At 42.0% G+C, this 13441-nt stretch overlaps 1 protein-coding gene across 5 annotated transcripts in view; it reads right to left on the reverse strand.

The window, feature by feature from the left end:
- Nucleotides 1-629: 629 nt before the first annotated feature.
- TAF2 (TATA-box binding protein associated factor 2) overlaps nt 630-13441 on the reverse strand; it is a 78506-nt gene continuing 65694 nt past the window's right edge. For all 5 annotated transcript variants that reach the window (XM_061605694.1, XM_061605703.1, XM_061605713.1 and 2 more), the window contains exon 27: nt 630-2157. In XM_061605694.1, coding sequence (XP_061461678.1) covers nt 1892-2157 — 266 coding nt within the window. In that variant the 3' untranslated portion in view covers nt 630-1891. The remainder of the gene's footprint in view (nt 2158-13441) is intronic.

The raw sequence follows: 13441 nt of genomic DNA on the forward strand, positions 1-13441 counted from the left end.
GTGAACATGGGACCAGTGCCTGAATGTCATGACAGACTGGATGAGGGCCAATAATCTGAGTTTGAATCCTGAGAAGAAGGGGGGGGCAGTGTGTAGGTGGTTCCCATGTCTGGAAGATAAGCCGATTACCTTTGGCATTGCTTCTGAAGGAGTAGGTAGGCAGCTTGGGGTTACTCCTAGATACACTTTGGTCATTAGAGACCCAAGTAACTTCTGTCAGCTTCATCGGTACGCCAGCTGTGGCCATACCTTGCTTGGGATAACCTGGCCAGTGTTGTCCATGCATTGGTAACCTCGAGACTGGATTACCGCAATATGCTGTATGCCCTTGGGCCTGACCTGAAAACTCCAGCTACAGCGGAATGCAGTAGCTACTGGAGCCCAGTAACAAAATATTGTCATGTGGAATACTTCCGTTCAAAACGCCAGCCACTCCACTCCCCAATTTTCAATTTTATCCCCAGCAGTCATTCAGCATTCTGTGCTCACTGAGCATGCTCAGACCTCACTGGGCTGTTGTGCATTTCCTCCCACCCCCTCCATTTTGGCTTTTCGCAGGGGCATGGGGTGGATTGATTCATGTTTTATACTGATTATTATACATAGGAAGAATATACAATACTCAAAAGCAGATTGTATAAAAGGATTTATTAACGAATTGTCTTCTCTTTTTATTTTTTAAAAAAATCCTTATTAGGTCCCTCTCGTTAATTCTCTTCTCATGGATCAGAATTACTCTTTCCATTGTCAATAAGCTATATAACTAAAAGTATCTATTCACAACAAATTTAAAAATCTTAACCTAAAGACTGAATTTGCAAGAAAAACACACACAAACAGATGTGGAAGCAACTCAAAATATTCTAGAAAACGGGACTGGAAGAAGAAGTGCCAACAGTACATAGAAATTAAACAAAAATGTTAAAAAACAGCCGCATTTCACATAATTATCAAACTCTGCAATGGAATACTTGGATATTATTACTTTCTGTAATAAAACAGCCTAAGTCACAGCTTCACGTTCAGGTTTACTCATTGTACATTTAAAAGGATTTTAATCACAGCGTTTCTAAGTAAATCTGCTAGAAACCAGAAAAGTTTAGAAGTTTTTGCAATGGCTATTTCACCCTGAGGAGTGCATTTTAAAAGTTAATTGACATTTTATGGAAGCCGTTTCCTTTGCCAGTTTTTGAGGGTTTGCTTTTGCACAACTTCATTTACAGTTATGAGTCTGATTACAGGGCACAATGGTATGTACATAGTGGCATTTTTCTCTGCAAAGAAAAGTTATGTAAATGATCAATGAATTCAGCTCTGCTCCAATGTATTTTAAAATGTCAGCATCTTAAATAAAAAAAAGCTTGTAACTGGGTATGCAACATTTTAGGCTTTAAAAAAAAAACCAGTGAGACAACGGCAATGGTTAAGTATGTTGAAAAGAGATTATACAAAAGCCTCAGGAAATCTATATTATGTTATTCAACACTGTGCAGGGAACTTCAGCTTTTCCAAGTTTGGCAGTCAAGCTTCTGTTTAACACATACTTCACTTCATGACAGCTCTTTAAGTTTAAAACATAGTTCATTCTAGCAGGATACACAGACAGCCTCTGTTGGGCTCTGGTTATGCATGTAACACTTGCATGTAAGAAGAGTTGCTTCTCTCTTTGAAAAGAAACTGTTAAGACGGATGGATGGAGAACAGCCACAAAGGTTCACTCCGAATCCATCCCCTCCATTTGATCATTGCAGTTGGTCAACAGAACAGACACTTGTGGGATTTCAATCTCAACATGCCTTCTGAACCACTTCAGCGGTGTGTGCTTTACCATAAAGAAATGGTAAGATGTGCAGTGCTTCTATATTCTCTCTCATGTCTGGAGTTGCTTGCTTCAGTCTGACAGCGATGGAGAGCGGATGGATCGCCCGCTGGCAGGGCTGTTGGAGAAGGTGAAAGGCTCCTTCTCTTTTTCCTTGGCGTCATGTTTGTGTTTGTGCTTATGCTTGTGTTTGTGTTTCTTCTTCTTCTTCTTGTGTTCATGGTGGTGGTGGTGGTGATGGTCACTGTGCTTGGAGGAGCTTGAATCTTTTGTAAAACCAGGCAGTGGAGGTGCAGGAATCGGCAACATGTTGAGCTCCAGCGAAGACTGTTCTTTGCCTAAAATAGAAAGGCAGATGTTCCATCTCATAGCAACACAGGCCACAGAATTTCCACAGCAAGTGCAGAATCAAATGTTCTGCGGCTTGGTGAGGGGTGGGGACATTATATTCATTATATCTAAGTTTTGCAGAATTTTCACTACAGGCTTATTTATCTGCAGTGTTTTTAAGATGGCAAAGTATTTTAGCATGCTTTTGCAAAAGATGCTACACCTGCAGCTGCATTGCTAAATTCTTTACTACTTCATCATTCAGAAATCATAGAAATCAGTTCTAAATCAAATGTATATTAGTATCAGTGTAGCTTTCTAAATGTTAAAATTGATTTTTTAAAGTTTTTAAATATCTTTATCAACTTTGGACAATCAGGAGATATAAGTAGGATGGGGAGGAGGGCCTGTAACTCACAAGTACAGTGCATGCTTTGGACATGGGTAGTATTAGGTACATTTAAGTATACTACACTACACCAGCTCTCTGAGCCAGAGACGATCCAAGCATTGATAACCAAGGCAACCACACTTTGTCTGAATATGCAGAGAGCCTGGGGCAGTGGCTTTAAACAACAGTCTGAATGGAAAAGGAAACGTAAACTGCATTCAAAATGGGAAAAAAGAATAGAAATTATTTCCCCACTGCTGACAAGTGTAACTTGCCAAACAGGAAAATGGGCGGAAAGTGGACTCTCTCTAATTGGGGCCAAGAATTACTTTGGAAAAATAAAGAAGAATAAAGACCAGAACAGGAAAAAATGAAGGGAAAAGGGGAGAAAGGCAGTAAGAGGAAGGCGAACTATGTTCATATGGCTACAATGTTTAGCCAATTCAGGCCCAATCTGCCTCATTACATATGTTATTGGGACTACTTTAGTATCAATCAATTGTGGCCTAAATCCTATACACCAGAAGATAACATCTCTTGTTGAGATAAATAGGAGTCACACTAAAGATTGCAGGGATCTACTATTCTAAATGTAAGTCCAGCCTGCAAAACTTAATAGCTGATCCGTCTCTGCATGAGTTCCTTATCTTTATCTATGCCTCCAACACAAATATCATTTGTCCTCTTGACCCCAGATCGGTGTATCACACCAACTCTTTTCTTCTACAGGATCAGTGCCTGCAGGTGATTATGTACAAACTTTCTGAGCGTCTAATCCAAGTTAAGAAAATGTATGTTTAACCCAAAGAGGACCCCCCCCTAAACCAGGGGTGGCTAACCTTTTTGAGTTCCAGGGCCACATTGAGAATTGGCCAACCAATCAGGGGACACATGTCAGACACAGGTGTAGCCAAAGTATACCCACATCACTCATATGTATGCACACCCACTCAGCACAGCACACACAGAGATCACACACACTTTGCAAACACAGTGCACACACACCACGAATTCTCCACACATCCAAGCAGACAGGCACACAGAGTCCTTCTCTTCTGCCAGTGCGGTAGATGTGTTTCCACACAACTTTTTTCTTCCCCCTAGCAGTGCTGTGCTGCACTGCCAGGGAGTGGAAGGAAGGGGAGACCCTTCTTACCTTAAAAAAGTGCCACTTGTCCCAGGGCCATTGTTAGAAACACTCAGAAAACAGTAAAGTACTAAGAGCTCAGGAAACGAAGGGGAAAGAGGCATTTTTTCATGGTAAGAGATGCCTGATCTTAAGGTTGGATCTGGCCTGTGGGATCGCCACCTCTGCCGTGAACCTGAGGTCACAACTCAGGAAAGGTGTTATTATTATTAATTAGATTTATATCCCACCCTTCCTCCCAGTAGCAGCCCAGTTATCAAGAGAAGCTGGTCCAAATGCCCCTTTACCTTCAATGTACATCCAAAGGACAGCAGAATGTGCACCCTATACAGCTTCCAATCCCAGACATATCTGCTAAACCTTTGAGGGATTTCTGAGGCTTCTCACTATTTCCCTTTCACTAAAAGCAGAAATGATGGCTCTTTCTGTGGTGGCACTTTGCCCTGAAAGTTTGAGGGCAGTAACTGTCTTACTACTGCATTTTGTAAGGCTGTTCTGGCAGCCTTTTTGGCTAAAGGGTGGGGGTATGTATGTATGTATATATGTATAAATAAATAAGGTTTCTTTTTAAACAAGCTTTTGAGTCTATTGTTGCTTAATTTATTTTACTGACTGTTAAATCACAAAATCAGTTTATTTTATTTAGTCTACTTATTCAATTTTAATACTGGATTTTTTACATTTTATTTTTCATAAGCTCCTTTTTGGATGGTAGTTTCTTTGTGTAAGCAAAGAGAAATTTGAAAATGTTGTGGCTAAAACAAGCCCCAGGTGTGTCAAAGGAGAACTTCCACACCCCTCCACTCTGCGGCATGCCTGGTTTGTTTTGCTCTCTGCTAGAGTGCTGGCCACAATCAGATTTACTTTTCCTGAGTGACATTAAGATGACCTGTATTCAAACGTGCCAAGTAATCAGTGCCTGTTATGAATGTAATTGAAATATTCAGATAACCTCTGCCAATGAATCCTAAGCATTTTAAAATGCAAAATATCCATTGCTACAGACGTTTTATTTCCATTTTATTATGTTTTTATGCTATCTTTCTTGAAGTTAGCTTGGGATTCTCCCGCTCTATCCTGCCAATCACCCTTAGAGGTAGAGGTCAGACTGAGATAGAGAAAATGGCTAGCCCTGTGAACTTCCTGGCTGAATAGATATTTGAACCTGGATCCGTGCAGTGTAACTTTGTCTCTTTTAAAGCATTTTAAACCATCCTAAGGTTTAGGCATATGTGGGCTGGGAAATTTAAATTTTAGTGAAAAAAATGCAGAAAACACCTCACCTTAGTTGAACAACAAACTCACCTCATGCCCAGCCACCCAAATCTGATGTCATAAAATGGGCCCCAGAAATAGACAAGGTCACACTGTGGCAGACTTGTAGAGGGAGGGTCAAGTGCCCAGAACACAGCTACATATCCTCAATTCCTGCTTAACACAGGAATGGAACTAGCACGATGCTGCTCCAGGTTACCCAGAGATCACACAGAGGACTAACGCATGCAGGGACTGTGGTGCTTAGAGCTTAATAAGTCAGTAACAGTCTCCCTGGGAATCTTGAATACATTCTCTCTTCAGTGTTACCATCTCTTTAATGTGCTGGATTTCTTGACTTGTTCTATTCCCAGTCAAGCCTCTGACCGCATAATTACAGCTTCTGCATTACAGGCTAACGTTATAACTATGAAGCTGTCATCCACAATTCACTGCGTGAACATAAAAAGTGCACCCCTGATGATTTGGGTGCACACATCTAACACAGTTTAAACCATACCAGATTTAAGAGTCATTTCAAAACACAAGTTTTAGAAACCAGATGCAAAAGTACAAAATGATCTTTGCAGCTTTATCAAGATGGAGAACATAATGGGGAATGCCAGAGAGCAGGCAAACTTAAATGCAAAGCCAGCTCAAGTTTAAGTTAAGACCTCCAGTTGTCACAATCAAAACTTGGAGAGACTCTTTTATTTGTTTTGTTTTTAAAGTTCCTAAATAATCCTATAACTTTTCATGGAAGTAATGTGTTCAGTGGGCTTTATTCCCAGGAAATTCTACACAGGACTGCAGCCTAATTAATTTAAACCAAACTGTACAAAGCAAGTCTGTAAGAGCTTTTAAACAGCTTCTGTAGCACAAACAAGGGTGAACTCCAGCTCCACAGATTTTTAGTTTTTGCCTCGGGAAAATGCAATTCTGTAAACTGAAAATTGGGATTAAAATACTTGACTACTACTATGGTTTTAAAAATGAATAAATCAGGTATCAGCAATGCCACAATACTTAATTGACATAAATGTGAAAATACAGATATTTGCAAAGAAAAAGAAAAATCTTGCTTTAAACATTCTCTGTCTAATAAATCCCAGGGATTGAAGTATAGCTATGTTCATTTCTTGGCTAGCAGAGATTAGATGTTTTGGACTACAACTTCCATCAGTCCCAGCCCACAACAGGTTGGTAATGTCTGTTTTAATCAACACCCAATGGAGGTATGAGCGGGGATTAGTGTGATAGCTCTGTCCCCCCCCCTCCCCATCAGTTGCCTTCCCATCGGGATTCTAAAATGGGCTGGGAGCTTGTAAGGACACAAAAGGCTCTCCAACTGCAGACAGTTGCCTTCCATGAAAGGCAACTGAAAGCAATGCAGGGAGCAGAGCTAGCATACTTGTCCCCCCTGCTCTCCCTCACGTTTATTGACCCCTTAAAAGTAATGCTTGAAAAGGGCAAGCGATTTGCCAAATCAAAAATACATGGAAGCAGAAAGTGAAAAAGCTAGGCATAGATATGGAGACATAGGAAGCTACCTTATATTGATCCATCTAGCTCAGTACTGTCTTCTCTGACTGGCAGCATGTCCCCAAGGGTTCAGGTGGGGAACATTCCCAGTCCTACCTACAGATGCTGGGGACTGAACCTGGAAACCTTTTGCATGCAAAGCAGATTCTCTGCCACTCAATTACGGCCCTTCCCAAACAAACATCTGCAAGATGAAATGTTCACAGTTGATCCCCACTTCAACCCAGCACTACTCCGGATACGAAAATTATAAATATTAAAGCCTCACTAAGTAGGAGGCATTTAGCACCGGTAAAGTGTAACTGCTTTTCTTTTAAAGTTTTGTTAGCCACTGAGGATGCAGCTACAGCCAGAAAGATCAACACGCCCATCATAAATGGCAACACTTTCCTAATGCTCACTTTTTGCTTCCATTCCCTCATCAAACTCCACTTTCCCCCACAATTTTATTTCCAAAGTTGCTTATAAATCCTGGGCCTAAGCATCCTATTTCTCAACATGTATGAACAGTTCCACTTTATCACCTACACTTCTCTGTTGTTAATAACTTGCTGCCTTCACATTGTTCTAAAGAGAATGCATTGGCAGTGTACGCCCTGCTGCCCTAAAGGATACTCTGCTCTCCTACTGGCTCAAGGGACTGGATTAAGCTCTCTTAGTAACCGGCTGAAACAACCACAGAGGGCGAGGTCCTCGAGTTTGCTTTTGAAGTGATTACTAATATTTCTTGGAACAGAACATGCATTATGCTAGCCCATTCACTTGGCACCTTCCTCTGGTTTTGGATGTTCAGAGGCCAACATAATTATTAGTTTCACTGTGAAACAGATGTTTAGAATCAGAAGGGGACGGCTGTCCCTGTGGAGAAGGCCAAGTGCTTCCCTTATACCTGACGATGGAAGCCACTACAAATGCCAAGGACAAGAAATGTGAAGGAGGAGAAAGGGAACCCTAGGATTAACCACCCTTTCCCTTAATTTTGGTGCTTGATTCAGGACTGCTGCCAGGGGTGCTTACACTGACCTTCCAAACCCAGCCATCATGTTTTAAGGTTATTGCAATAAAAGAAATACTTTTCCATATGGATCACTCAGTAATAAATCAATCCTAAACATAGTGTGGCTTCAGACATTAAAATATACCAGGGGGCTGGGATGTGTGTGCCCCCAAAACTTCAAGCTAAGCCAGCTTGAAGTTCCTGTTTTCCCTGCACTGCAAGATGGTTGGAAGCCACATACAGAGAGTCTGATAACCACATGTATTTGTGCCAGCCCCATTAATTTGACTTACCATCATACGGCTTACCCTCATTCCCAACTCTAACCAAACCTTAAATATGTGTATTGGCATTTGCCCACATTCTTCCCTCCCTCTACACCTTGTCTTTCCATCTCTCTCTCTGTTGTTTCTCCACTCCCTGTTTTAGACTGTAGCCTCCTTGGCAGCAAATACATCTCTGCATTCCCATGTATCTCGTATGGCACCACGTACATTGGTGGCACAACATAAATAATAAATAATATTATTTATAGTGGTACAGTCAATTGAGTTTTGGACTTGGATCGGGGACACCTGGTTTCAAACCCCTCCTTAGCTATGAAGCTCAATGAGATGATGGTGGTCCAGTTGCTCTCAGGCTAGGTTACCTCACAAGGTAGTTGTGAGGATAAATGGGAAGGGGGAAAAGCACCCCCCCAGACCACGTACACTGTCCTGTGTCCTTGAATGAAGACAAAGATGAAGACAAATTCTTAAATAAAAAAGGATACGTTCTTAAATAACAATAAGCCTTCCAAGTAACTGCTCAAGAGAAACAGTCTTTACATTCACACATGAACTATGATGTACATACAATCCCGCAATCTGTAGAATAGCCAAAAAGCTGGAGCTCACAATTAAGATGAGAATACAGTCTGGTCTTTGGGTCCTTTTGATCCCTGCAAGGCAGAGGGTGGAACACTCCCTACCACTTTTGAAGATTTAATAGCAAATAAAATCTGTTCTTCATATTAGAAGTCAGATCCTGGATGACAGCAGAAGCTTAAAAAGGGCTTGTACTGATGCCTTCAAAGCTACTGCACTTAGGCCAGAGTTGTAATTAACATGCCAACATCAGACCGGACAGACAGCAGGGGGCTATTTTTTGCTTTTTGAAGAATCTAGGATTTCTTTGTTGAGAACAAAAAAGTACTACAGTATTTAGAATCCTTTTAAAAAACAACAACAAAGCAGAGCTGGCTCATAAAAAAACTTCATCAATAGAATTAAGAACTCTACTGCTGGCTCTTTGCCTCAAGCTACAGTACTCCAATTTCTATGAAGTGATGATAGAACAGGAACAGCTTGCAAATGTATTAATATGAACAAAAAATCACTCCACCCAGCCTTTCTGAAAGCCACAATGAAAAGATATGGTATAAAACAGGATTGTCTTATAAATGCTAAAACACCCACCACATTCATTTTGGGTATGGTACGTTAATCACCAGACTAAAGAATGCTTAGTTGGTTAATTGTATGAATCTTTTGTCACCTGATTAAGATATTAAATTTGCATGGATTTGCCTGAAGATAAAGACAATAGCTCTGAAACAAGAAACATGCTTCCTTCTTTTAGATAATGCACACTAAGTTTCATACTAGGCACCATTTTAGAAGAGGCACTCCTTAGAACAGGTTTTGGGAACCATTGGCCCTGCAGATGTTGCTGAACTACAACTCCCATCATCCCTGGCCACCAGCCATGCTTGCTGGGGTTGATGGAAGTTATAGTTTAGGAACATCTGATGGGCTAAAGGCAGGGGTGCAGTCATCCAGGGTCCCAAGAGGTCTTAAACCCCTTAATTTTTTTGGGAGCAGGGTTCCTGTGTCTTCACTGTCCTTGCCTGCTGATTGGAGCCAATCATTGGACCTAATCAGTGTGAAAGGAGGCTAGTCAACCACTGAGAAGACTCTTCTCAGTAGCTAACAGTCCCCTTTCATGCTGATTGGCTCCTAAGGATATCTGTTGCTGTGGAAGAAGGCACACGCAGGGAGGATTAAGGAGTGTGGAGATGATGATGGAGAGCAAGCAAGCAAAGTAAAGTGTAAAAGGAGGTGGGGAGGGGAGAACTTGGTCTCTCTCTCTCTGCTGCACAGCTTACAGTTTGTTTAACAAGAATCTTATTCTCAACCCAGCAGCAAAAGAAGGAGGGGAGGGAGAAGATGTGTGGCTTTGTTCCAGCACAAAGCCAGAGGTAATTGGGGGGGGGATACAGGAAAATACATTCAGGGGGGAGTATGTGTGTGTGATGGTGTTTCAACTTTAAATTATGTTGTATATATGTGTGTTATGCATGAGAAAGGGGAAATGCAAATGAACATGCCTAAGTGTTTGTGTGTGATGCAGTCAACACCAGAGGTTAATATTAGGACTTTTCATGCTTAAGTTTCCTCCTAAAATTCATAAGCTCTGCCCAGAGCTTGGAAAAGTTACTTTTTTGAACTACAACTCCCATCAGCCCCAGCTAGCATGGCCACTGGATTGGGCTGATGGGCATTGTAGTTCAAAAAAGTAACTTTTCCAAGCTCTGGTACAGTTACTCTGAGTCTTAGTATGGCAACCAAGAAGGAAAACTCAACAAAGGAAGTTCCTTGCCTTACAGCATCTTAGTATATTTGCCCATGTACATGCACAGAAAATAGTAACATGTGGAGATTTGCACTCATTTCAGTGTATAATCTTAGAAGGTTGTATTATCTTAAGCAGGGGGTGTGGCTATGCAGGGACATGGCTGTGAGTGGGTGTGGCGTGACTATCATTAAAGGAAGCTGCACTTCTGAATTTGCCAGGACACTATCGGCCAAAGGTTCTCCACACCTGCATTAAAATGAGAAGAGAAAATGCCGCCTTTAAGGTGACAGTTGCCACTGGCAGTTTTCAGTAAGTACTTGAGAATCTATGTCTATCCGTCCATCCATCCTTCTGCCTGATTAATTAGGAACACCCCCACACAAGCAGGAACACAGCACCTTCTCACACAGTCTCTCTCTCACACACATACACAACACTCCCTCTTTCTCTGAAACACTGATTAAAAGATTTATTAAAAACAGGCTGCAATGTTTAGCCATCTCAATGAAAGCTAGATCTGGGCTGAGTCATCTGCCCATCCTGGTCACCCTTTCCCAACACATACATACACACACAATATTTTGTGTGTCTGTGTCTGTGTGTATGCCTTTTTGCAACACAGGATCAAACTAGAAGAGACACCGTTCACACTTGCCAATTGTAAGAATGGCTTTTTAAAAATAAATAGGTGCAGGGGGCTGATCTGATCCCCATCTGGATCAACCCAATAAGGTCCATCTGGACCAGCACACCATATCAGTGGCCAGCCTGATAACAGGGTACATAGTGGTGGCAACCTCCTCAGAAACTGGGCAAGCTAACACTTACCCTAAATTTGAACCTTCCATTTTTTAGCAATTACAGCTGCTACCAGCCATCTGTATCGTTTATGAGTTTCTCTCATTTTTTAAAGCTATCACCCTATTTTGTGGTACACTGTGAAGTTCTAATATTATAAGCTATAATATATGTTGGTACAGGTTTGTATTTGAAGGATTATGGTAAGTAGATAGTGAAGGGAGCGAGTGTGAGTAAGCTGGAATGTTTGTGAATGCTGTGTGTTGATTAGCTGAGATAATGGGGGTGGTGTTTTTTTTTATCTGTGGGGATGACAGTTGATAGATAGGGCTTGGTTGAGGGAAGAGAGGGTTGGAAGGGAGGTGGTAGAGGGTAGAGAGGCAGGTTTTATTCATAGCATTTGAGAAACTCAATGAGTGTAACTTATAAGAACTTAAAAACATTGACCTGTAACCACATGCTTGAGAACGAAGTTAAAACTATTCTTGTTTATTTAGATCTTTCTCTTAAATAAATCTGTTTGGTTTAGACATGCCTGATTCTTGGACAGATATCACAAAGGAGCACTATTGGGGCAAAAGATAAACAAAGGTGGAAACAGTAACAAATGGTGGCAGTGGAGTTTACCCTAGAGAGTCACAGGATCAGGTTAAGGGAGCAGCCCATAGCTGTGGTATTTTAGGGCATAAAGATACTCAGGGGGGTTGAGGCTTTCCTGGTACCTGAACCGTGAAAAGCAGAGGCATTGCTTAGCTGTAATGTGTGTGGTAAAATGTATCCCTTCCTATGAAAGGCTGAGTGATTGCAGGGGGATACGGCATATAGCACTTTCTAGAGCAAGGGCTGGGAACCTTTGGCCTTCCAGCTGTGACTGAATTACAGCTCCCATTAGCCCCAGGAAGCATGGCCAATGTCTAGAGAAGATAGGAGTTGTAGTTCAGCAACGTCTCCAAGGCTCCTCATCCCTGGTTCAAGGGTGAACATGGGTCTCTAATCTTCTTTTGACCTAAGGGCGCATTAATAGTCAGCCACCATGGGTATAGCCAATGTATACGTACACATCCACAAGCACACCCACACACACATGCAGGCACACAGCTCACTCCCCCCCTTTCTCGGTGTTTCAGAGAACCAAGATGGCATTTCGGAAAGACAGAGACAGCTCTCTCCACCCCAGTCTCAGCACTGTGATGGGGAGGGAGTGCTCTTCACAGCACAATCTTTTACAGAATTGGTGTGGTTTTGTGAATCTGCCCACTCCCCAACCAAAGATGCCAGAAATTCTATCCCTCTGCCATTTTCCTTCAGTGAAGATGTTGCAGGAGAAAAGGCGGTGTGTATTTGCATACTTCTGAGAAGCACCCAAGGACTGGGGAGATTTGTCCTCTTCCATCTCTCTCTCTCCCATCCCTGCTCCATACCCACTATCAGGAGACTGGGAACAGGAACTGCTTCAGAAAAAGATCTCCAAGCACCGCCAAAGTGCTCTTTAATAAGGAAGCAGCAGGCAGCTCACCACATGTGGTACTGTTGCCACTTACAACTCAAAGGCAACCTGCCCCTGCCCCAGGAATACCCCAGAAAAGTGAAGGAACCCTACAGAACCACAGCTTTATGACAGAGAACCCTTGGGGAACCCATGGGAGCAAAGTTTGCTTGTTGTTAAAGGACAATTTGCAGGGAGGGCCCAAAAAAGTTTGGGGGCTAGATATGGCCCGTGGGGTAGAATCTTCTCTAGATAAGGCATCAACATATCAAATACAGACACTGCAGTCAGTGGCTTCTGTGTTCCTATCATGCTGAGGCAATCCATCGGTATAAGAGACATACAACCATATGAATGCAAAAGCTTCTGCTATTTAGTCCAGAGACTTCAAAAACATGGAAACTTCCTGGAAAGAACAGTACCGTCACATTTTTAAAAGCAGAAGACAGGACGTATCTTGGGATCTACTGGTAGATCTGAGTAATTAGTAGATTAGCAAGGACTCAAACTCTTAGCTGTTTAACAGCAGCAGCAGCAACAGAAAAGGTTTTACCCACCTTCTAAATTACTTTGCTGAGATGAAGGGTGAAGAGAACCAGATGTGGAGTTGTGTGTGGCAGGACTAAAAGCAAATTAAGTTTTTAGGTACTGAAAACACATTCCTGGGTTGAGCATGTGCTCAAGGGTAATTCTACCTTAACTCTACAAGCTTGTTGCCGTGTCCCTAGAGCCGTTATTTTACACACAGCTCCAGTTAGTAGGCTTTGGGGTTCTGTTAAAAAACAAAGTAGATCCTGCAAGCCTGAAGTCTACCCTCTCATTTAATGTTTAAAGGAGAGTCAAAGAACAGGTTCACTTTTAGAAGAAAGAGGTTGCATTGCAGCTCTCAGGGGTTACCCAGAGCACATGTGAATCCTAAAATAGCCTATTTGCCTGCTGTAGATTTCATATCAGCCAACTGGCCTGAACGCCACAGATACTGCACTCATTAGTATCTCAGCATATCTGACACAGAACAATATGGAGCATGCAGCTGCTCATACAATGGTCCCTTAAGAACC

This window comes from Rhineura floridana, chromosome 1, assembly GCF_030035675.1.
Source record: "Rhineura floridana isolate rRhiFlo1 chromosome 1, rRhiFlo1.hap2, whole genome shotgun sequence".
Taxonomy (NCBI): domain Eukaryota; kingdom Metazoa; phylum Chordata; class Lepidosauria; order Squamata; family Rhineuridae; genus Rhineura; species Rhineura floridana.